This window comes from Thamnophis elegans, chromosome 15 (genome assembly GCF_009769535.1).
Source record: "Thamnophis elegans isolate rThaEle1 chromosome 15, rThaEle1.pri, whole genome shotgun sequence".
NCBI classification, from domain to species: Eukaryota; Metazoa; Chordata; class Lepidosauria; order Squamata; family Colubridae; genus Thamnophis; species Thamnophis elegans.
Genome location: NC_045555.1, coordinates 10843491 through 10868975, shown reverse-complemented (window position 1 = coordinate 10868975; position 25485 = coordinate 10843491). Strand labels below are relative to the sequence as shown.

At 43.0% G+C, this 25485-nt stretch overlaps 1 protein-coding gene across 2 annotated transcripts in view; it reads left to right on the top strand.

The window, feature by feature from the left end:
• The window catches only part of LRRC20 (leucine rich repeat containing 20), a 110149-nt gene extending 106257 nt beyond the window's left edge, over nucleotides 1-3892 (top strand). For both annotated transcript variants that reach the window (XM_032231474.1, XM_032231473.1), the window contains one exon: nucleotides 2906-3892. In XM_032231474.1, coding sequence (XP_032087365.1) covers nucleotides 2906-3051 — 146 coding nt within the window. In that variant the 3' untranslated portion in view covers nucleotides 3052-3892. The remainder of the gene's footprint in view (nucleotides 1-2905) is intronic.
• The last annotated feature ends 21593 nt before the right edge of the window (nucleotides 3893-25485 follow it).

Genomic DNA, 25485 nt, shown 5'->3' with positions numbered 1-25485 from the left:
ATGTTGATATTCAGGGGGGAAAAGATGCACATCACTTCTACTGCTTCACTGAGTTGGCACGGGGTGGACAGATACAACTGTGTATCGTCCTCATATTAGTGATATTTAATCCCGTGCCGGCGTATGATCTCACCCAGCAGCTTCATGTAGATGTTAAATAGGAGGGGGGACAGGACCGAACCCTGCGGCACCCCATAATTGAGGGGCCTAGGTGTCGATCTCTGCCCTCCGACCAACACCGACTGCGACCTGTTCGAGAGGTAGGAGGAGAACCACTGAAGAACGGTTCCTCCCACTCCCACCTTCCGCAACCGTCGCAGAAGGATACCATGGTCGATGGTATCGAAGGCCGCTGAGAGGTCAAGGAGCACTAGGATAGAGGAATGTCCTCTATCCCTGGCCCACCAGAGATCATCGATCAGCGCGACCAAAGCAGTTTCCGCGCCGTAACCAGGCCTGAAACCCGACTGAAAGGGATCCAGATAAAGTTAGTGCTGGCTTGGATGCCCTGCCACATATGCCGTGTGTCACTGCTGTTCGTGAAGTATTCTTGGATGCTCTGGGCATGTGCAATGAAATGAAGTGAAATGTCTTCAAGGAAAAACAAAGAAAGCTCAGTTACCTCTTGAAAAAGCACCCTGGGTTCAAGTTCAACCAAAGATGAAAATCTGTTCATTACATATCTTATCTCTTAAGGTAAAGGTTCCCCCCACACATATGTGCTAGTCGTTCCCGACTCTAGGGGGCAGTGCTCATGTTCTGTTTCAAAGCCGAAAAGCCAATGCTGTCTGAAGATGTCTCTATGATCTGTGGCCCGCATGACTAAACACCGCTGGTGCATGAAACGCTGTTACCTTCCCACCAAAGGTGGTTCCTATTTTTCTACTTGCATTTTTACATACTTTCAAACTGCAAGGTTGGCAGAAGCTGGGGCAAGTAACGGGAGCTCACTCTGTTACGCAGCACTAGAGATTCGAACCATCTTTCTGATCGACAAGCACAGTGCCTTAGCCACTGAGCCACCACATCGCATCGCACTGCATCTTATCTCTTACCTATACACAAATTATAAAGCCTTGTCATCCAATCTTAACCAGCAATACTCCATTAAGAATTACCAGAAATAACAACATGTATATATTAACTTTAATGAAGTAAATCAGGTTCATACTTCTTTACTTTTCACACAGTAGCTTATTTTTTTAAAAAAACACTTTTCTTTGTCCCATAGCTTATGTGTAAGCAAATATTTAAAGCATCATTTGAATTTATTCAGGACACATTCATTTAGAGCTACTAGAAACAACAACAAATTAAAAATTCACCTTTAATTGCTTGAAAGAGTGTCCCACAAGTTAATTTAATTTGAAGGCTCTGAGCTGCAGCTTGGACAAAGTTGACGGTCCTTCAGTTCCCAGTGCACCCAACCTGTCTTGTTGTTGTTCAGTCACAAGTCATGTTCCACTGTTTGCGATCCCATGGATTATAGCACACCATACCCCTGGACAGGGGTGGGATTTAAAATTTTTAGCAACTGGGTGTGCGTAGCCATGCTGGGCATACTTTGCCTCCTGCACCATGGGGTGTGTGTGTGTGTGTGTTGTTAAATCCTAACGTAAGTCCTCGACTTATGAATGACAGCCGGCTCCGGCTGAGCCGCGCCTGATTGGCTAAGGCGCGGCTGGCTGAGCTCAGGCTGTTTACACCATTCCTATGGGTTGCCCTGCTTGACAGCTCCTGTATAAATAGCTGTCAAGTAGGGCGAGGTGCTGAACTCTGTATATAACCTGTTACCTGGTTCTGTTAAATAAAGCTGTTCTTCATTACCTCAGCTGTTCCACGTCTCTTTAATCAGCTCAGTCTTCAATAGTTTTCACCCTTCCCAGGTTCCGGAGGCTTTCCTTGAGCCTCCAGGAGGGCAAAAGTGGCCTCCCCCGGGCTCCAGAGGTCCTTCGGAGGCTGGAAACAGGCACATTTCCAGCCTTCCGGAACTTCCGGGAGTCCGTTTTTCACCCTCTCAGAGCCTTGCACTTACCTGGCATCCAAAATGGGCCACGTGGAGACTCTTGGGAGGGGAGGGGCAGGGTGGACGGGTTCAGCCTGTCCTCACAACTACTGGTTCAGATGTAAACCAGATGTAAAATTAGCATCCGGGTTGCCCGAACCGGCTGAATCCCACCCCTGCCCCTGGTCCTTCACTATCTTCCAGGGTTTGCCCAAACCTCATCTCATCTCATCCTCTGTTGTTTCCTTTTGCTTTTGCCTTCCATCTTCCCCAACATCAGGTAATATAGTACAAATCTGTAGGAGACTGCTATTTTATGGTTTCTTTCAATGGAAGAACTGTATAGAGCACTTACGGGTGATCCAGATTCTCTCCTTTATCTGGGCAGAAGTTTTGATGTGTCAATCCATCTGTTGGCACCTTGTTCTATGACAGTCATCAACTCTGCCAAAAGCAAAGCTGTCTTCAATCTGTCATTGTTTTCCTGGAAGTCCATCTTATAACCTTTCTATCTATGGGTGGCTGCACATGCCCTAACTCTGTACAGATGCAAATTTAAAAGGGGAATATGCAACCAGTCCTTAAATGTATTTGCGGGGGGTGGGGGGCAATGATGACGACAAAGGTGTATCCTAGATCTGAATAGCGGATTGGCAGTGATATACCTTGATGTAACGTAAGAGCCTTTCTCAGTCCAAATAAAAGTGTCCAAGGCTCAACCTCAGGCCTTCTCCATATAGTTTTGTCACTGAATTACATTCCTCAAATGTATTTCAAATTAATGTTTTGAATATATTGAATATATATCCTGATGGTTAGCAACATTAACCGATTTCTCAAATTTTAAAAGAAACATTGGTAGATGAATTGCGTTTGACGTTACGTTTCTTCTTCCTACAGATGTTCCTGTTGAGAAACTTGCTTCCATGGAGTCTTTGCAGTGTGTGAACTTAAAATCCAACCCATTAAATGAGGAGGTTCGGGTGATTGCCAAGCCACTGATCAAGTTTGACCTTCTGACCTCTCCAACTGTTCCCCATGTCTGAAGCCATGTCTGACCTGGATTTGCAGTGAAAGAGGGAAAGGAAATGCCACGTTTGCTGAGCTAAGCCACTCCTAAGCTGCATCGCTCTGCATGTGTTAGGTTTATGAGCTTCCAGAGTTGCAAAAAGTGTGATTTTTTTTTTCTTTTGCAAACTGATGGAGGTTGCAGCCAGAACTATTATCTGCTAAACTGCGGATCCATCGAAAATGTGTGACTAGAGAGGGGCCTTTTCATTGAATGATGAAAAAGAGAGAAGGGAGGACACTGCCTGCCTAGGCCATAACCACAGAGAAAGAGGAACGGCAAAAGTGACCAACTGTGTGCCTAGGAGATGATTAGATGGTGTGGATGGGCACCTTGTATGGCTGAGAAAAGAGGAAAACAATTTGTGGTTGGAAAATTGCTTGCAAGTTCATGAAAAAAGAACAGTCTTCAACTTGGGTGAATTTAGATTCCATTCTTTCATGTTTTATCTTCTCCACTTGTACCCAAGGAAAACCAAGGAGCACTTGTTTCTTTACTTACAGTGCTAGCAAAGGACAATCAAATCAAATATATAAAGGATAAATATACATCCAGAGTCAGAGATACTCTAAAAGATTGATGTGGTTTCAGGGGTATAAAATATAACCTGTCAGGGGCAAAAGATCAATACCATACATTAAGTTGCAACACAGAAAATGTATTCAAGCCTACACACAAGAATCTAGTCAACTAAAGTTCAGTACTTAATTGGTGATAAGTGCCAACAGAATTTAAGAGGGGTTAGACTTTGACCATTTCTGGGAACATAACAACTCTAAGGTATTGACTCAACCCACCAGTTCCAGCTGATCTTTGCCTACATAAACTAAGAGATTCTGTAAAGATGTGGATATAAATCTAATCCTAGTACAAAACTATTATCATCTGCCCATAAATAAATTATTCTGATAATTTTTGTGCTGTATGAACCAATATTTAAATCTGGGACAGTGATTTGATTTACAAAGGTTTGTGCTTCCAGTAGCCGGCTCTGTGAAGAGCCGAGGTGGCGCAGTGGTTAAATGCAGCACTGCAGGCTACTTCAGCTGACTGCAGTTCTGCAGTTCGGCTGTTCAAATCTCACCGGCTCAAGGTTGACTCAGCCTTCCATCCTTCCGAGGTGGGTAAAATGAGGACCCGGATTGTTGTTGGGGACAATATGCTGACTCTGTAAACCGCTTAGAGAGGGCTGAAAGCCCTATGAAGCGGTATATAAGTCTAACTGCTATTGACATCAAAAAGGTGATTTTGTAGATTTTGTACCTTTTATTTATGAAGCATTTTAGCTATCCCAGTCTTCAAAATCCAAGCAACCCTATAAGGGAGAATAGCTCAGAGTTGAAATGAGGGGTCCTTGGTGCTCTCTGAGCCTGGTGTCAGAGTTCCAAATAGCACCCAAAAGTAAATCAGAGTCCAAGGCAAAGTATTGCTCAAAGTTCCAATTTATTAAGAGAGCCATGTTGGCACATCTGGGAAAGCCCGAATCTGAAAGCTTCCCGGTTTTCCCTACCTAGTTGAAAGTTCAAGATGTTGCCCCCACACCCACACTCCATCACATGATCCAATCTTCCACTATTATGCTGGCAGTTCCACCCATCCAGTTCTGGTCGGTTTAGAGGTGCAAAGACAAAGGATGACCTTGGCTTTCTAGAAAGAATTTTCTTATAGCTACATAGCATTTCACTCCTTACAATCCCCCCTCCCATTTTCCCACAATAGAAAATGCACCCTGAATGGAATCTTGCTAAATTTAGCAAGGAGATTAAAAAGACACGAAATGACTGGTGGAATATAATTTCAACTTTTGAATTTAACAAAATTCTGAAGATTGGTTTTATACGGTAGATATGAACAGTAATGTCAAAGCGCCATTATAGTTTTCACCAGGATTCCCATTTGAGAAAATAAAAGGACTGGAACTTTGCAAGTGATACAACACTTTTACAATTTCCTCATCCCTTCTAGATTTGTGAACAGTGTAACTGTTGTGTATTTAAATGGAAACCTGTATTTAATCTTTGCCCATGGAACAACCAGGCACCCTTTAATAAAAGTAAAACGTGGCTTTATTTGCTGCTTTTAAAAAAAATCTAAGAAAAAAAACCTGCATGAAATCTTCATTTTAAGTAGCTACAGCATAGTAAAGCTAGTTGTAGTTTATTGGGAGGTGGGGAAAAGATTCTTGAGAAATGTCTCTTCTCTGCCTGCTTTTCCCTTTTTTCCCCCTTTCAGGATGTGATTGACAAAATCCCGTGTTTTGACAATAAAGAACTTGAGTTTTTGAAATCAAGTGGCTTCTCCGAGTGATTTTGTGCAGATAATGAAATACCAGATTCAAAGATGGAAGTAGGGGTGGGGTTGGATCGGTTTGGGCGAACCGGATGCTAATTTTACATCTAGTTCGCCGAACTGGTAGTTGCAAGGACTGGCTGGCCCTGCCCACCCTGCCCCTTCCCTCCCAGGAGTCTCCACACAGCCCATTTTGGATACCAGCTAAATGCAGGGCCTGTGCAAGAGTTTCGGAAGTCCAGAAATGGGCCCATTTCCGGCCTCCGCAGGGCTTTTGGAGTCGCTAAGTGTGAAAATGGTCGCTAAGTGTGAAAAATGGTCATCAGTCCCTTTTTTCAATGCCATTGTAACTTTGGTCACTATACCACCTTTCTGGCCACAGTTCTTAAGTGAATAACTGCAGCTGGTAAGTTAGTAACATAAGTGAATCTGGTTTCCCCATTTGACTTTGTCAAAAGGTCACAAAAGGCAATTAAAATGACCCCAGGACACTGAAACTATCATAAATATGAATCTGTTGCCAAACATCAACATTTTGATTGCGTGACCATGAGGATGCTGCAACGGTCGCTAAGTGTGAAAATGGTCGCTAAGTGTGAAAAATGGTCATCAGTCACTTTTTTCAATGCCATTATAACTTTGGTCACTATACCACCTTTCTTGCCACAGTTCTTATAGTGAATAACTGCAGCTGGTATTTTGTATTTTGGATAGAATCTTTTTTTAAATAGTCTAAGACAATTTTAAAAAAGAATCCACACAGAATAAATTGAAGTAAAACATTTCAAACTATTCCACATAGAATAAATTGAAGTAAAACTATTTTTAAAAAATCTATGCACAATATATTTCAAAGTGTTGTGCATAGAATTTTTAAAAATGGTTTCACTTCAATTTATTTTGGATAGAATCTTTTTTTAAATAGTCTAAGACAATTAAAAAAAAGAATCCACACAGAATAAAACTATTTTAAAAAATCCCATGCTCAATAAATAAAATATTATTTTAAAATACATAAAAAAATAAAAGAAAAAAAACCCAGCTCACTTGCCAGCAGGCACAAGTGAGCACTCCAAGTCAATCCAGAATGATGTAGATGTTAATACAAAGAACTGAGCAAATTAAAATGGTGAAATTAGTCAGGGAAATATTTTTCAAAAAAACTTTGCCACCATTTTTTCCACACGAGCCGACCGCCAACCTCCGTGCCCTTCCCCTCTGGAAAATACAGGAAGGAACACTCGCGACTTCTCTAGCCAAGTATTTCCTGTAGCTCTATGGTACTAGGTCATCTTTTCTTATAAAAGTAAGTAAAATGGGGGGGGTCTGTTTTCTTGCTTTAACGTTTTATCTTCAATGAAAGTACTGAGACACAGAGAGGGTTAGACAGTGTCTTTTGTCTTGCCCTGGTTAGGATTTCTTAAGCAAATCCACTGGGCTTTCAACATGAAGTCAGAAAATCGGGACTTTTTTAAAACGCCCCAGGACACGGGACAAATTGTTATAAATCGTGACTGTCCCGCCAAAATCGGGACGTCTGGTCACCTTATCCATGACCACATTGACAGGGCAAGTCAGTAGAATATAAACTGAGAACAAATCCCACTCCTTACAAGCACCTAGTTGAGTAATGAAATGTCAGCAACAAAACAATGAAGCTCAGAGAGCACCAAGGACCCCTCAAGAAGTTTTCATTTGCACCTCAAGTGACAATATTGGGACCACAGCCATAGAAGGATGATAATTTAATAGGCGTTGGATTCAGTCTTCTGCAAAATGCCGACTGATTTGAAAACCAAACATTACACTGCTGCTCAGTTACAATTGTTTGCATTTGACTTGAATAGTGTAGGAAGTTAAAACCCACACCTCTCCTAGAAAGATGAAATATCCTGGGAAATATTGAAAAGGCGGAATATTATATTTCCCTCGATCAGAAATAGAGAAACATGTTTTTAGGCAGGAAGCAGACTCACTCTTAATAGCCCCCACCTTTTTCAATGGCCATTAAAAGGCCTGAGCCACTCTGTTCTACATAACAAAGATCTCCAGTCTTCAGGTCCAGGGTGATGAGATTAAGGCATGATAGTAGTAGTCCTTTATTCATCTCACCACAGGGCACCTGGGAAGGAGTAATGCTCAACCAAACTTGGACTCAAAACACAGCCTAGAGAGTTGCTCCTGCATGGCCCTATGGGAGTCTGACAACCAATCAGAATACTTTTCTTACACAGGAACAGGAAACAAAGGTGGGGCCGAACACAGAATATAAAAAACTCAGGGACTCTCAACAAGCCCCTTCTCTTTTTTTTCCTTCTTCACCCAACATCTGGAAGCATTTGATCCCCCTTTTCTGTTCAGGAACTCAAGCCATGTGATCCTGTCCACCATTAAACCATCTTGCCAAGCAGCCTGCATGTTTCCAGAGTCTTTTTCCCCACTTGGAACTGAACCCAGAAGGACATTTCTTCCAACAATAGCAAGTAAGCTTCTTTTTTAAAAGAACAATTTCATTTTTACTCCACGAAATGGATAGATAGAGAGATAAGGTATGAAACTTCAATTCCTGTGACAATATTAAAGGGAAATATGATCAGATACTATTACTCAGGAGAGAGAAAACTCTGAATCCTTATCAAATGAAATAGATTTTATTATCGCTTCTGGAAAATAAAATATATTTGGTACCGACTTCTTATTTGGATTGCTTGGTTGCTTTGTGGTGAGAGGAATCAATACAGTTGTCTGTTTTCCAGAGCTGATCTTAAGATTGCTCTGATTCTACTTTCTCCCTTGATAAAGGAAGTATTGTTATGATATTCATACGGGTATAAAAGAAATATACTCTACTCAACAGGAGTAGAGCTTTTTAATTTGTTCAATTGCATTTTGATGAGAAGGCTATAAGCTGAGCCTCCTCTCACCAGAAGTTTTGGGAAGTTGGCAGCACTTTATCTTTTTGAGTTATCTTCAAAAAGCTGAGCTGCATCAGATGTAATTAGTATCTGGATCAGAAGTGCCAGGGGAGTTGGGAAGTTTTAAAACTCTTAGCAAACATTTCTGGACTGCTGCCAAGAACGCTACCCAGATGTCTCCACGAAGCTACAAAGAGCTGAACTTGGATCAAGGAAATCTGTCAGCCCCTTAAAGCCATTTAAAAACATGGAAGCCTAATTTCTTTGCTTCCCCACCAGCTTCACTGTCTCTAATATTTTAGTAAAACAAATGAAACAAAACAAATGTTATTATATTTATGGAGTTACTTACTAGGCATGTCTAAATTAGAATAAAATAACCAAAATATCTTTACAATCCCCAAGACATGTCACAACTTTCAAGCACCACTAATGTTTTGAACAGGGATGTGGTGGCTCAGTGGCTAAGATGCTGAGCTTGTCGATCAAAAGGGTTGGCAGTTCAGTGGTTTGAATCCCTAGTGCCGCGTAATGGAGTGAGCTCCCGTTACTTGTCCCAGCTTCTGCCAATCTCGCAGTTCGAAAGCATGTAAAAAGGTAAGTAGAAAAATAGGGACCACCTTTGCTGGGAAGGTAACAGAGTTCTGTGTGCCTTCGACATTTAGTCATGCCGGCCACATGGCCATGGAGACATCTTTGGACAGTGCTGGCTCTTCAGCTTTGAAACGGAGATGAACACCATCCCCTAGAGTCAGTAACGACTAGCCCATATGTGCAAGGGGAACCTTTACCTTTACATAATGTTTGGAAATTGAAAGTTGAAAAATTTGACACATCCTAAAAAACAACCACCGAATTCTTATCAATTCTGTTCCAGGTGGAGAATATTTTTCATCTCAGAATTAAATGTTCTTCCATGGCCTTCTTTCAAGATTCTCCATCATAAGCCTCCCTTTTTCAAACTAATGTGTGGCCTCATACACCAACCTCTTCTTTTCTCCTATCCTACTCCCATTTTTCTCTCTTCTGTCTTCTTCCCTTCCAATTTTCTCTCATCCTATGGAGTCCTTGGTGGTCTCTGACCTTGGTTGTCTTCTTGCAGATGTTTCACATTTCCCATCTAAGTAATCTAAAATAGAGAAGGCATTTGCTGGTGGAAGACTAGATTCAGGATGCCAAATCTTGATGGTAAAACAATCAGCCCAGTAAATTAAATAGGATAAGGCCAAGATGGTGGACTTATGGCACACGTGCCAGAGGTGGCACACAGAGCCCTCTCTATGGGCACGTGTGCCATCGCTAGCTGCTCTTCTGGTTTCCAGTGCTGGTCTTCACAGGTGCTGGAGCACCCGGAAAAATGCCTGAAAACAGCCTGAAAAACGACCTGAAAAATGGCCAAAATCCAGTCCATTTTCTGGCTGTTTTCAGGCCAAAATGGCATGAAAAAGACCTGAAAACGGTCAGAAAAATGGCCTGAAATGGCCCAAAAAAGGCCTGTGCACATCAGCCAGCTGATCTTTGGGTTTCCGGCACATGCACATGTGTTCTGGTTTGGCACTTGGTGCCGAAATGATTTGCCATCACTGGGATAAGGCAATGATACCTTTTGTATCTTCCATTCGTCCACTGCAATATCCAGAAAACAAGAACAATGACAATTTTTAGTTGCACAGCAATGTTCAAACTTCCTAAGAAAACTTTCTTCGTGGCTTTCTTAAAGGTCTTACAGTAAGTGCAGGGTCAAGCTGCTTCAAACACTGACATTTCAGAAGTAAATTAATTAAATGTCAAGCTTACCCTGGAGTAAACTGTTACGTCTGTTGCTTTTGGAGGATGTGGTTGCTACTGTATTATTGCTCAGGAAAAAAAATATATAGCCAGCTGCAATCAAAGTAGGTGCAGATGTTTTTGCAACATTGAGTTTACACAAACTTCTGAAAGGTAAAAATCATGGGACCGGATGAAAATACAGGTAGTCCTCCTTAAGGACCACAATTGGGTCTAGCAACTCTGTTGCTAAGGGTTATTGTGATTAAGCAAGACATCACATGACTGCAAGTTGTGATTTTAGTGCTGGCTCCTCTATTGACTTTGCTTGTCAGAACTCAGCTGCGCAGCTCACAAATGGCAGTCACAACGTTGCGGGACACTATTGTAAATTATGTTACATTGTTATGTTGTGTTGTGATGTGATTTTATGTTATGTTTGTCAGTTTGTTGCAGAAAAATCAAATCCAGAAAGCACATACAGATAACTGTTTTAGCTGGATATATTAACTTCTTTATATACATAATAACAGATGAATTGGTACAGTACCAATAGTATATTCTTTCAACATGGTAGAAGTTGCAAGCAGAACATAAGCAGGAGAGAACAGCTTCATCTCAGAGTTCAGAGCAGACAGAGAGGTTTAGATTAGTTTACTTCTCAGAGCAGCAGACTCAGTGCTCAGAGCTTATAGACTAGTTTCAGTTTCAATTCTCAGCACAGTTCTGTTTCAGCTCTCATTGACTGACTTAGTTGCTATGCCTATTCATTGGCTGGTCTTGTTATCATGTCTCTCCCAGTTATGAATATTCTGACTATGTTATGCTGTAAAAATATGATATGTGATATTATATGATATTATATATTATATTACATTATTGTAAAATATTTTAAATTATATTGTAAATGCACCCTGGTTGCAAAGCACCCAAATGACAATCACATGACTGCAGAGACACTGCGATAGGCATACATTTGATCATTAAATGACTTTTTCAGTACTATCACAACTCCAAACAGTCACTAAACAGGGCAGTCTATGGAGATTCTCAGTCATCCAGATCATGGTTGTCCCAAAGTTGCTTTTTCAAAAGGCAAACTGGACTTTGTTTTTCCAAAACGAATTTCAGCTGCCTTTTGAAAAAGCACCTTTGGGATAAACAGGGCAGTCTTTACATAAGGTTTGCCTGTTATTGGCTTTTTTTCAAAGAATCCAGGAATAGTATTGAAGCTCCTAGGATGGATATCTCCACCAGCACTGTCGCTTCTCCACTGCCTCTCAGCTTTTCCTGTTAAAACATAGCCACAGGACAAAGAGGCCGAAATTTACTCTTCTTATCCCTGAGGGATATATTACCAGATGTGTAGAAGAAAGAGCAGTGGCACCAGAACCAAATTTAAAAGGCACAATACATATTTATGGTATAATAAAGTTTACTAGCAAAATCAGATCACACATGCAGGATATAGTTCATTCGTTTCACATAAAACTTGAAAAAGTTGAAGAGTTTCTCAGGTTGGAAGTAAAAACTTCTCATTTGAACTGCAACTCTGGAATTCCTCCTCGACTTAAAAGTATTTCTTTCTAAGCAATTCTTCCCATTCAGTTATGTTCACAAATGAGGAGAATTATAGAATAGAATTAGTATTGAGCAGATTAGGGCAGGGCAGGGCATAGAATAGAATAGATAATAGAGTTGGAAGAAACCTTAGAGGTCTTCTAGTCCAGCCCCCTGCTCAAGCAGGGACTGACTGTCCAATTTCTTCTTAAAAGCCTCTAACCCACAACTTCTGAAAGCAAGCCAGTGCACTGATTATTCTCGCTGTCAGGAAATCTCTACGCGGAGGAGAGCCTTCTCAGTAGCAGCTCCGACCCTTTGGAACGATCTCCCCGTGGAGATTCGCACCCTCACCACCGTCCAGACCTTCCGCACAGCCCTTAAGACCTGGCTATCCCGTCAGGCCTGGGGATAAGATTCTAATCCACCCCACCCGAATGCTGAATGAAAGTTGTGTTTTATTGTTTTATTGTTTTATTTACGCACTGTCTTATGTTTTATCTTGCACCCCCCTTCCCATGAACTGTAAGCCGCCCTGAGTCCCCTCAGGGAAAAGGGCGGCCTATAAATAACAAATAAATTCTAAAATTCTAATTCTAAATTCTCTCCTTATTTCTAGCTTGCAGTTCTCCTTCATATGTTTTCCTCTCTTGCTTTTTGTCCTGCCTTCAGGGGCTTTGAAGAATAGATGGACCTGTCCTTCTTTGTGACAGCCTCTCAAATATTGGAAAACTGCTACCCTGTTTCCCTGAAAATAAGGCCTCCCCGGATAATAAGGCCAATTGGGCTTTTGAGTCCATGTGCTATAATAAGCTCTCCCCCAAAAATAAGCCTTCCCTGAAAATATTGTAGCACAGCAACAGCCATGGGGTGACCACAGTCGCTGCCTCCTGCACAGTTCCTACTGGTTCGGACCAGTTTGGCTGAGTAGATAATAACTCGGCCAGACACGCACCTGAACCGGTTCTATCCTTGGTGGTGCCATCTTGATTTTCTGTTCTGCACATGCGCAGATTGTTCTTCATTGCAGAACAATCTTCATTGAAAAAATGTAATCCCCCCCTTTTTTTAAATGATGTGTGCATGCACAGACCTCTTTAGGTGTAAATGTGCCTAAAAATGTACGAATGAAGTGAGCACAAGCGCACAGAATTTTTCAGGTGCTGGACTGGTAGTAATGCCAGCAGGAACCCACTCCTGCTCCTGCACCTCAAAAATAATAAGACCTCCCCAAAAATAAGGCCAAGTGCTTTGTTGGAAGAAATGTCCTTCTGGGTTCAGCTCCAAGTGGGGAAAAAGACACTGGAGACATGGAGGCTGCTTGGAAAGATGGTTTAATGGAGGACAGGACCACATGGCTTGAGTCCTGAACACAAAAGGTGATCACATGCTTCAATGTTCAGTGAAGAAGAGAGCCGAGAGAGAGAGAGCGAGGAAGGGGCTTGCTGGGCTTTTTATAACCTGTTCAGTCCCACCTCTCTGTTTCCTGTTCCTGCGTAAGAAATGTATTCTGATTGGTTGTCAGACTCCCATGGGGCCATGCAGGGGCAATTCTCTAGGCTGTGTTTTGAATCCAGGTTTGGTTGAGTTCTCAGATGCCATGTGAGGAGTGGGTAAAGGCTAATCATGCCTTAATCCCATTACCCTGGAGCTGAAGGGGAGAACTCTTTATTATGTAAAGGGACTGGCTTGGGCATCTTAATGGCCCATTGACAAGGGGGTGGGCAGGAAGCTGCAGGGAGCTACTTTGTCTTTAAAAACATGTTTCTCCCTTTTCACATCCAGGGAAATATAATATTCTGCCTTTTCAATATTTCCTAGAATATCTCATTCTTCTAGGAGAGGGATGCATTTTAACTTCCTACAGCTTATTTCGGGGGTCAAAAGAAAATAAGACACAGTATAAAGTCCCCTTAGTTTTTCTTCTGTGCACCCTTTCTATAGTCTCAACAGATGGATTTCTTGTTGAGATGGGAAGCTTCTTCACAGTGACAGTAATACAGTTGTGCTAGGACTGGTCCCTCTTCTCTTTGCCAGCTTATCAAAGATGTTCCTCTGCCATCTCCCTAGACCTTGAGTTCAAAACTCAGATTTTCCTTGATCCTAAATTACTCTGCTTCTCAGCAGTGCTTTCCCCCTCCTTGGTCTATGATGCCCCCACCCCCAGTTGCTGCTATTCCCTTTTATTCTTTTTCCCCCTCTGGACTTTATTTATTTCATACATTTCTAACACCATCTGTTTGCTTGCAACTCTGGATGGCTTACAAAAGATTAAAAGATCAGTGGAAAGATCATATTGGAAAGACGACTGTGATGGAAAGGAAAACTAAAATCAGTTATCACAATGTAATGAATACAGCTCCATCAACTGCACATGCTGATTAGTGGAGACACACACCAGAGACTTAAGGGAAGAGTCTTAAGTTCTTTTCTAATACCCAGCTGAGAGCTGGGGGATAGGGAAACTGTTCAAAGGACAGACATGACAACAGAGATCCTCTTAGATCTCATCAGGTTTGCTTGCATTTGTGTCAGAAGCACCAAGGTGCTTCCAGATTGAAAGGGTTAGTCGGTGACATCACCGTTGTCCAGGGGGGACACAGTTGGAGGCTCCTTTCATGTCTTGGGCAGGAGCTAGAGCCAAGGACGGGAGCTCAACCCTGGCTCACGGTGTGTCATGCCTCCGTCGGAGCCTGAATCCACAGAGAAGGACAAGCAGGAGATGGGCTGATGGAGGTTGAGGGGGTGGCCTTCAGAGGAATGCGGGGAGGAGCAGGACAAGGCAGCCCTGGGCCCTTTTGGCTTAGGACAACCTGCCAGCAGGGAGAAATGGGAGCAGGAGGACTGAGAGAGGGCAGGAAGTGGAGATGAGGAGCGACACAGCTCAGACAATGAGCAAAGACTGCCCCCGCTTGATCCCTGAGCTCGGAGAGTGGAGAGGAGGTAGGAACAGCACAGGCCAACCTGATGAGTCAGGAGGAGAGTGCCCTGCACCTCTTCACAAGGCACGCCTGGAGACTGACTTAAGGAGATGCTGTGGGGAGGGGCGTTTGTCGGGAACAAATGCTGAATTTGTGGAGTTTTGTGTGCCGCTGTCAACGTCTGGAGTTTGCAGTACTTCTTGCCTTGCTCCTTGCTTTGTGGACTCATTGTCCTGTTCCTTGCTTCGCGGGCTCATTGCTTTCTTCCTTGCTTTGTGGATTTATTGCCTTGTTCCTTTGCCCGCTGGACTTCTTGCTTTGAAGCCGTTGTGCTACCAGCGTCTTGCTGGACTCCTCACAACCAGAATATGCTGTGTTTGTGTGGTGTCTGTGCGTGCACGCGCGCGCCTGTGGTGGGTTTGAAATTATTTTACTACCAGTTCACTCGTGCTCGCGCAACGCTTTTGCCCATGTTCAGAAGCATCTTGGTGGGTGGGCGGAGCCTCCCGTCGCCGCCACTACCAGTTCACCTGATCCGGAATGAACTGGCAGAAACCCACCTCTGGTGTGAGCGCTTTGCTCCGGGACTTGCGTTTGGGGGACAGTTGGAGCAATAAAGGGAAGTTTTGAACTTCCTGGCTTTGTGCCTTGTCTGATAACATCACATGGGACCACTCGGGTCTCAAATATGGGCTTGCTAACCTCCATCCCAGCATCCTAGCCACGCACGCCACTGTACTCCTTATCTCATCAGATGATGTTACTTCACTGATGGGACCTGGAGCATGCTATCTAAGCAGATATTATAGGGCAAGCAGAGCATGGGTGGGTTGCTACCGGCATTACTGCCAATTCAGTGCACGCGTGCACATTTACAGCAAAAAAGAATGTTAGAAAAGGGGGGGAAATTACATTTCCTCAATGGAGATTGTTCTGCGCATGCGCAGAACCAAAAAATCAAGATGGTGCCACTGACAATAGAACCGGTTCGGGTGCGTGGGCAGCCAAGTTACTACTTACTCAGCCAAACCTGTCAGAAACTGGTAGGAACCCACATCTGAAGCAGAGGGAGTTGGAGGTGGTGTGACAAATATCCTGACCTTGGGCCATGAATGGTTTTATAGACCAACATCTTGAATGGCATCCAGAAGTCCTGGAGAAAAACCATTGCAGTAATAAAATTATATCACATACCAAAGTGCATGCATAATTACTCATGATTATCACTGCTTTGTGAACCATTGCAACTTAGGAGTGGTCTCCAAGGAAAGCTGCATTGCGGTATATCAGTTGGTTGGTACTATTGAATTTAACTTTTTGCTCGCTTTTAGTGTGCTCATTTCATTGGCCTCTTTGCTCTCAAAAGAGATATGGAAAAACATTTTTGCCTTTCAATTGCCTTCATTTGCATTTTAGGTAAGTGCACAAAAGATCTAATCTGATTCGTTTTACTCACTATTTCCCCCTCATATAAATGGCCCTTGAAAGAAACAGAATACTATAGTTGTCAGCTGGTGACATATTTCAGAAAATGTATCAGGAAGACAGCATCCTTGCTATTAAAATATAATAATTAGTCTTAAAATCTTTAATTGCCTAAAACTGTAGAATGGCAAAATCCTCAAAACACTTTTAATCTTTGCAGTTTGGTTCAGATATATTAGCACCATCTAAAATTCCTGATCTTTTATTACCATAGAGATTTCTGGACAATTTTAAATCTACCATATTTTTCTATGCACACTTAAAGTGTGTTACTAAACTAGATATTCGCTTTATCTAAGAATTTTGGAATAAAAAATTGGATTAGTACAATTTACTTGTTAAGGGTTTTACAGATTAGGTACGCCTCCCGTGAATTTAAATTGATTTTAATTCAAGGAAAGATCTACTTTCATGTTAGCTAGACACCACACAGAATGAATGCTAAAAAGGATTAATTGTTGGCTTCAGTATGCTGGAATTGTATAATTACAGAAGAGAATTTACATCCATTAATTTACTAGTATGGTTTAAGAATAGGAATATGAATTTGGAATTTATCATTATACTAAAAATTATGAATTCACTGAGGATGAGGTGTAGCGAAAAGAAAAAAAATATAATTATCTTAACCACAGAAAGATTACACTACCTTAGATGTGCAATTTTGGACTGGTGTGTGTTTGCTCTGCAATGAGCTGACTTGTATCCCTGACATGGAATCAATGATCAATGTTACTCTCTGGCCACTGTTCTGTTTAAAATCATTGTTAATTACTGGGAGTCCTACAGGATTGACATTGCTGGGAGTTGAAGCCCATAAGTCATAAACGGACCCTAGTTCCCCACCCTTGGCCTATATGCTAAAGCTGGGATGTCAAACTCAAGGCCCGCGGGCCACATCTGGCCCACAGGATGCTTAGATCTGGCCCATGGGGCCACCCTGGAAACAGCAAAGGACCAGCCTGCAGTGCCTCTACCAACAAAAATGGAACCCAAGGGGGGGGGCACACCCATTTTCGCTAACACAGCGCTGTAGGAATCTATCCCAGCTGAAAATGGAGCCTGGGGAGGCACCTGGGCCACCACAGGTGCCCCAGACACAAGCGACATCGACCACACCCACCCTGGCCATGCTCACCTGGACAGCCCCCCCTGGCCTCCCGAGGTCAAACACAACCCTCAAGTTTTACACTCCTGTGCTAAAGCAATGCTAATGTTAATCATTTCAAAAATATTCACACACAGATAGGAAGGACATAAAAATGGAGAGCATTTCTAAAAGAAAGCTTATGTTGGTAGGAACAGGAGCAAAAAAATGGATGGAAAATCAGTCAAAGATTAGTCCTAACAAACATTAAAGCCCCAAGTTTCAGTCGTGGCTCAATGGTTATTTTCTGTTGACGAATGGATGGGATGCGACTCTCCTATGGCTTTATCTGCTAAAATATCCCCCCCCCCCAATTTAGTGAGTTGCAAATGTATAGCACTGTACTTGGCTAGGAATTGTGGCAATTATAGTCCAGTGCATCTGGAAAAACACAGGCCTGATCTGTTGTCTCCTGAAAAGGCTTCGACACAGGCGGTATTCAGCCAGTTCTGACAGGTTCTCGAGCACTGGTAGCGGAAATTTTGAGTAGTTTGGAGAATCGGCAAATAGGCTGGCCCCGCCCCTGCTGCCTCCCAGCTGATCTTCTTTTGTTGCTCTGAACAGGAGAATGAAGCTGGAAAGCAGGTTAATGGGGTGGGGAGGGAATGGAGTAGGGGGGTTCCAGCTTCTGTTACTGCCAGTTTGCTCAGGGATGCTCTTTGGGCGTGCACGCGCTTGTTGCACGCTACGGACGCATGTGCAGAAGTAAAAAAATTCTTCTGTCCATGCGCAGACGCAACGAACAAGATGGTGGTGCCTACAGCACCGCCAATAGAACCAGTTCGGGCTTGTGCCCTGCCGAGTTACTGCCTACTCAGCCAAACCGGTCCGAACTGGTAAGTAAGCCACGCCCACAGAACTGGTAGTAAAAAAATGTGAATCCCATCTCTGGTTCAACAGCCTAAAATAATTAAGCAGAAAAATATGCATATGTAATGATATTCAATAAAATATGGGTTTTCTGTTTGATGTTCAAGATGGGATTAAAAAGGTGGCCCAACAATTCTCCCCCACCTTTATCACTATAACATTGATTAAACATAAAATAATATTTACATTCTACTCAGTTAAAATAAGCTTCAAAGGCATCCTGGAAAATTTATGCAACATTTATGATATTCAGACGTGAATCCCCAGAGGGTAAAGACAATGAAGAGAAAGAAAATCCATCTCTGTACATACAAAACTGTTATTGTTAAATATTTAACACATATTGTTATGTCCAGGCTCTAATGGAAAAAAACTGACACTGTCTCCAGTTTATTACCTCCATTTCTCCACAGTCTCTTCTAAGAAAAATCTAGCAAAATCTAAGTATATCTTAGATTGTTGTCCTTCCCAAGATGCACAGCGGTAACTCGAAGAGGTAAGACATCTTGCTGTTCAATGATTAATTCCTTGTGAACTACATTGGCTGTATGTAACACCGCTAGCCAAAAATGAAAATAAACCTTAAAGAAAGATCTCAAAAAGTGATACTTGGAAGCTGACCTAACTTTTATTTCTGGAGAAGTTTTCACAGCCTACTTCTTATTAGTCGTACAGATAAGAATGAAGTGATCTGTTTTGGAAAATTACTGTGGGTAGTTTGGCAGCCTTTGCACACACTCAGTCAATTTCTATGTCCCGATGCAAGGAAGCATAAACCCACCACTCGGTTCAGCTAGCACAGGAGTCAGCACCCTGCTGCTCTGGAGCCGCATGTGGCTCTTTCATCCCTCTGCTGCAGCTCCCTGTCATCAGTCGGCTCCACAATTGATAGGAGTTTCGGTTAGGACAGGGAGAAGAAAAAGGGATGCTGCACTAGAAGGAAACTCTATGGTGAGGAAACTGGACTTCCGGTCAGCAGAGGAAAAACGACGCCGTACTAGGAGGAGACTCTATGGTGGGGGGGAACAGGACTTCCAGTGGGCTCCAGAATTGAATGGGGGGCTTCCGGTTAGGACCTTTGTGACTCTTAAGTGTTTAAGGTTGCTACCAAAGGATAGGATATTAATGTTGGGAGAAAACTCCATCTGGTTCAGTTCCAAGCTGGGAGGAAAAATGCTGGAAACAACATGGAGGCTGATTGGAAAGGTGGTTTATTGAACAGAACCACAAAGACAGTTCCGGGTCAGGTGGTTGAATGAGTGGAAAGAACGTTATAGGTTTCTGTGACTTTGATGTTTGAGCTGTTCTGGAGGTGGTACAAAGGGTGTTTGACAATTCCTATTGGGGCTAATGGCTTTCATCCTGTGTTGGATCTTGAGTGAGGGGCTGGTTTCTAATCCTACCATTCTGCCTTTGTTAGCTGGAGTTTCAAAATATCTTGTCTTGAATGGATTTTTGCCTGCAATATTTACTTTGCCTATGAATAGAGCTATCTAGATACTTGTCTTCTTCTTTCATATAGGTTGTGGCCTTCCCGAGCTCTGTTTTCACTGGCAGAGGCACTGCTGCAGGCTGGTCCTTCACTGTTTCCAGGGTGTCCCTGCAGGACAGATCTAAGCACCTCGTGGGCTGGATCGGGCCTGTGGGCCTTCAGTTTGACACCCCTGGTCTAAGAAACTGTAGACAGGGTCTCTTCTAAGATGTTTGTCATGTCCACATTCTCTCTGTGGGCCAGGCTGTCTCTTACCTGATCATTGCCTAGTCTGTGGCTCTCCTTCCTCCCAAGGACCATTACCATGGTGGCGCAGTGGTTAGAGTAAAGTACTGCTGGCTGATCGCCAGCAGTTTGGCAGATCAAATCTCATCAGGCTCAGGGTTGACTCAGCTTTCCATCCTTCCAAGGTGGGTAAAATGAGGACCCAGATTCTTGGGGGCAATAGGCTGACTCTGTAAACTTCTTAGAGAGGGCTGTAAAAGCACTATGAAGCGGTATATAAGTCTAACTGCTATTGCTATTACAATTGATCATGCCATTATGACTGCAATTTTGGCTTTTTTAATCTTCTCCAGAAGATGCCCTAAGAACCAACTTTTCTAAAACTACATTTCCCACCGAAACTTTGGCTCATAAGCCCCTCAATGGGTTGGCTTACCCATTCAAGGATACAGGAACAATCAAGTGTGTTCTTGCTTTGAAAGTACCATGGTGCAGTGCACACATGGCGAGACACAAGCAAAAACAAAAAACAAAACCCGCGCTTTTCTTGCCTTAAATTACTTTGCAAGAAATTGATTTCTAAGAAGTGGGCAATAACAAGGAAAACTACAGGGAGAAGAATATGCCTAGATACAGAAGCAAGAATCAGATGGCCAGCCTGTTTTGATTTATTGCAGGTGGCAAGAATGATAGATGAAGAAGACTGAGAAAAGGGAGGGAAGAGAAGGAGGAGGACAAACTTGGCAACTTTCAGACTTGTGGACTTTAAGTCCCAGAATTCCCCATCCAGCATGGGTGGAAATCTTTTTTTTTTACATGCCAATTAGCTTCTTAAAGAAAACTAGACTAGCTGTGTCAGAAGAAATGTCTTTCTGGGTTGAGTTCCAAGTGGGGAAAAAGACATTGGAAACATGGAGGCTCCTTGGAAAGATGGTTTAACGGTGGACAGGATCACATGGCTTGAGCTCCTGAACAGAAAAGGGGGATCACATACTTCCAGATGTTGGATGAAGAAGAAAAGAGAGCGAGATCCTGAAAGTCCCTGGTTTTATGCCCTCACTGGGCTTTGAACCTGAGCTTGTATTCTGATTGGTTGTCAGACTCCTATGGGGCCATGCAGGAGAAACTCTCTAGGCTGTGTTTAGAGTCCAGGTTTGGTTGAGCATTGCTTCTTCCCAGTTGCCCTGTGGTGAGATGGGTAAAGGGCTAATCCTATCAGGCCTTAATCCCATTACCCTGGAGCTGAAGGGGGAGATATTTGTTATGTAGAATAGACTGGATCAGGCCTTTTAATGGCCATTGACAAAGGTGGGGGCTATTAAGAGTGAGTCTGTTTCCTGCCTAAAAACATGTTTCTCCATTTCTTATCCAGGGAAATATCATATCCTGCCTTTTCAATATTTCCCAGGATATTTCATTTTTCTAAGAGAGGAGTGGCTTTTAGCTTCCTACAGCTGGATTGAAAAGTACTTTATGGCCCAAGGACACTCAACAACTTTCCTTGCAAGGTCAGAATTTAAATGTTATTCTTCTCTCTCCCACTTTCAACAAAGGAGAATATTTGTAGGCCAGGTTGAAATGAGGGGTCCTTGGTGCTCTCTGAGCTCGGTTGTTTCCTTGCAAATGTTTCATGAAACCTCTTCATGAAACATTTGCAAGAAAACAACCAAGCTCGGAGAGCACCAAGGACCCCTCAATCCACGTTTACTGCCTATCCCCTCTTCGCAAGACTGACTCTTATCAGTAGAGCCTTCCCTTGACATTTTTCTATTAGCTTTGAATAATAGACAATGGCCCCGCAAGCATTATTTCAGCACCAGAGATGGGGGAAAGATTTCAGCACCAGAGGTGGGGAAAAGGTTTTGTGAGGGGAAAATGTGTTGCCAGACTAACATTTCATCTGTTCCTGTTTTCGCCTTTAGCTTTCTTATTTTCACCTCCTTTTTCTTCTTTATGATTTGGCCACAGTTTTCTTTGCTATCAGATTTTTTTGCTTAGCAAAAGTTACCATAAATTTTTTCCATTGGGGTCATGGAGAACTGGTATCTGGCCACTCATGTCCTGTGCGTGTGTTTGTGTGTGTCTGTGTGTGTCTGTGTGTCTGTGTTTCTGTGTATCTATGTAGTGTGTAGTGTATACACACATGTATCAGGGATGAGTTCCGGCTGGCACTACTGCCGGTTTGCTCGTGTGCACGCTTTGCATGTGTGTGTTTGATGTGCACTGCGCACATATGCGCAGTACAATTACAATTGTTCTGCATGTGCAGAATTAAAAAACAAGATGGCGGTGCCAACAGTACATACATACATACATACAGACAGACAGACAGGCAGACAGATTCAGAGAGAGGGAATTCTCAGTTTGTATGTGTTTGTGCATACACGTTTTTATGTATGTATATGTGAATATCTCTGCCTATATCTTGGTATACACATTTTAACTGCTCCTGCTCATTAGAGCGTTTCAACCTTGCGGCAGCTGCATCTAATTTCAAACAGTATTTTTCCTCCCTGTTCAGCAATTACGATTGCCCAAACCACCACCAAACAATGGAATTGTAAAAAAAAAAAGAAAAAGGTGGTGGTGGTGGTGGAAATACCTAGAGGCTCAATTGGCACAAAGAGAGCTGGCAAGGCTGCCTTTCACCTTTTCTCTCCGGGGGAACAAAAACAAAGCACAAAAGAATTGAGTAGATGCGGGATATTTTGTCAGAAATGCTAAATGCGAGCAGCTATTGCTCTGCTCTTACATAAGAATCTTAATTTGTTAAAATCTGCATCAGGTTCTACCAGTGTTGAGCTTTTGCATCAGGTAGGGCAGGGATGGGATTGAAAATTTTTACCAACATTTCTGGAACTTCAGGGAGACCCGTTTTTCGCCCTCCCAGAGCTTCCACGTGGGCCCACGAGGGCATCTAAAATGGGCCGCATGGAGACTCCTGGGAAGGATGGGGTGGGCGGGGCAAATACCGGTTCATCGAACCGGATGTAAAATTAGCATCCAATTCGCCCAAACCGTTCCAAACTGGCTGAATCCCAACCCTGAGGTAGGGCATGAAGAGAATTCTTTTATTTTCCTTACGTGGAAAAGCACTGGCTTTTTTGCTTTGAAACAGAGATGAGCACTGCTCCTAGAGTTGAGAATGACTAGCACATACGTGCGAGGGCAACCTTTACCTTTACTTTACAAATCTTGGGAGTTATGGAAAGGTCTCATAGTATTGATTAAAGCCTGCTTCAGAACAATTTCTTGCACAGGTTTGGTTTGCTTGATTATAAAATTTTTGATCCAGATGGAGAATAAAATAGAACTTTTACACGCACAGTTGATGTACGGAAGCCAACTCAAGTGATAGTTCTATTGACTGCAACCACCAATACAAATTAAGGGCTCACACACAAAAATCCTAGGACCAAGAGGGACCTTGTAGAGAGATGGAGATGTAGACTGTCTCATCATGAATCATTCTCTCTCTCTCTCTCTCTGACTAGGGATAGGGGTGATCTTAACAGAATATCAAAATAACAAGAGTTGGAAGGGATTTTTGGTGTCTTCTAGTCCAACCCCTTGTTCATGCTGGAAACCCTAGACCATTTCAATCAAATGGTTGTCCATGTCGTCTTAAAAACCTCCAATGTTTGAGGTCTTTACAATTTCTGAAGGCACTGCACTGCTTAATTATTCCAAGTGTCAGAAAATGTCCTCCTAGCTCTAGGTTGCTTATCTCCTTGATTAGTTTCCACCCATTGCGTCTTGTCCTGCCTTCAGGTGCTTTGCAGGAAGTTAAAACCCACCCTGCTCCTAGAAAAAGGAAATATCCTGGGAAATATTGATATTTCCCTGGATAAGAAATGGAGAGACATGTTTTTAGGCAGGAAGCAGACTCCCTCATAATAGCCCCCACCTTTGTCCATGGGCCATTAAAAAAGCCTGGACCAGTCTATTCTACATAACAAATCTTTCCCCTCTTCAGCTCCAGGGTGATAGGATTAAGCCATGATAGTGTTAGCCCTTTGCCCATCTCACCACAGGTCACCTGGGAAGGAGTAATGCTCAACCAAACTTGGACTCAAAGCACAGCCTAGAGAGTTACCCCTGCATGCCCCCATGGGAGTCTGACAACCAATCAGAATACCTCCGGTTCAAAGCCTAGATAGAGAGGGCATAAAACCAGGGACTTTCAGCATTTCACTCTCTTTTCTTCTGGAAGTATGTGATCCCCCTTTTCTGTTCAGGAGCTCCTGAACTGAACCCAGCAGGACATTTCTTCCAACAGGAGAATAGCGTGACTCCCTCTTCTTTGTGGCAACCCCTGAGATATCTTGATCGAAATTCCTCCATACGAAAGCATTCTCTGTGCTGGAAAACCAGAACAACCAGAGAATGGCCTCAAGCTCAGCCTAAAAAACCAAACTCTTACTTGTGAATGATGGCTAACACTTCCAACCTAGACTAAACTGATCTTCTGAAATAAAACCTGATTGGTTGTTAATGACACGGAGCCTGTGACATGGCTCTCTATTATAATACAGACGTTTTAAAATAATAACCCTGCTGGCCTGTAAGGATAATTTACTTTAACTTTGAAGTCTTTTTCCTTACAAGTCATCTGAAAAGGCAAGCAGTGGTGCATAAAATCTTTGCTATTTATTGTCGGGCATTGTAAAAGCTGCCACTGTAAGAGAACATGCTCTACATGGGGCAGCCCTTGAAGAGCATTTGGAGACTTCAGCTTGTCCAGAATGCAGCCGCGCGAGCGATCGTGGGTGCACCTCGGTTCACCCACGTAACACCTATCCTCCACGAGCTGCACTGGCTGCCTATCGGTCTTCGGATACGCTTCAAGGCGCTAGTCGTCACTTATAAAGCCCTTCATGGTATTGGACCTGGGTACTTGAGAGACCGCCTGCTGCCAATTACCTCCAATAGACCGATTAGGTCCCACAGATTAGGCCTCCTCCGAATCCCATCCGCCGGCCAATGCCGACTGGCGACCACCCGGAGGAGAGCCTTCTCTGTGGCTGCTCTGACCCTCTGGAACGAGCTCCCCGTGGAGATTCGAACCCTCACCACCCTCCAGGCCTTCCGCAAAGCCCTTAAAACCTGGCTATTCCAACAGGCCTGGGGCTAAAGAGCTTTTGCCCCCCCCTCGAATGGTATGGTTGTTGTGTGCTTTTTAAATTGTGTATTGTTTTGTTCGTCTTTTTTATTCTTTATTTGTACCCCTTCCCTTGACTTGGATTGTGAGCCACCCTGAGTCCCCTTCGGGGAAAAGAGCGGCATATAAATGAAATAAATTCAATTCAATTCAATTCAAGTATCTCTGTTCAAGCATAAAAGCAGCCATGTCTTCTGGAAGATTTATGTGGTTGCTTCAAAGACTGTCCCCTACTTTCCCACATGTGTGTTATTGCACAACTTTGCTTCCTAGTAGTTACAGCAAGTGTTGTCTCATGCCAGGGAAGTTATGGAATCCATTTATTTAGTTTTATCCAGTGCAAGGGAAGCACCTCTGTTCAAGCATGAAAGCAGCCGTGTCCTTCTGGAAGGTACTGTTCTGATCCAGGCTTCGCAGAATCATGAAGCAGACACCTTGTCCCAGCAAAAAACCCTTTTATTAAGCTAATGTGAATTCCTCTCATTGACATCCAGCAAAGTCCCAGCAAACAGTCTTTCAAAGGTGAATTTATAACCACAGACCTTATCAGGCTTGGAGAACTGCCAGACCAATATCTTC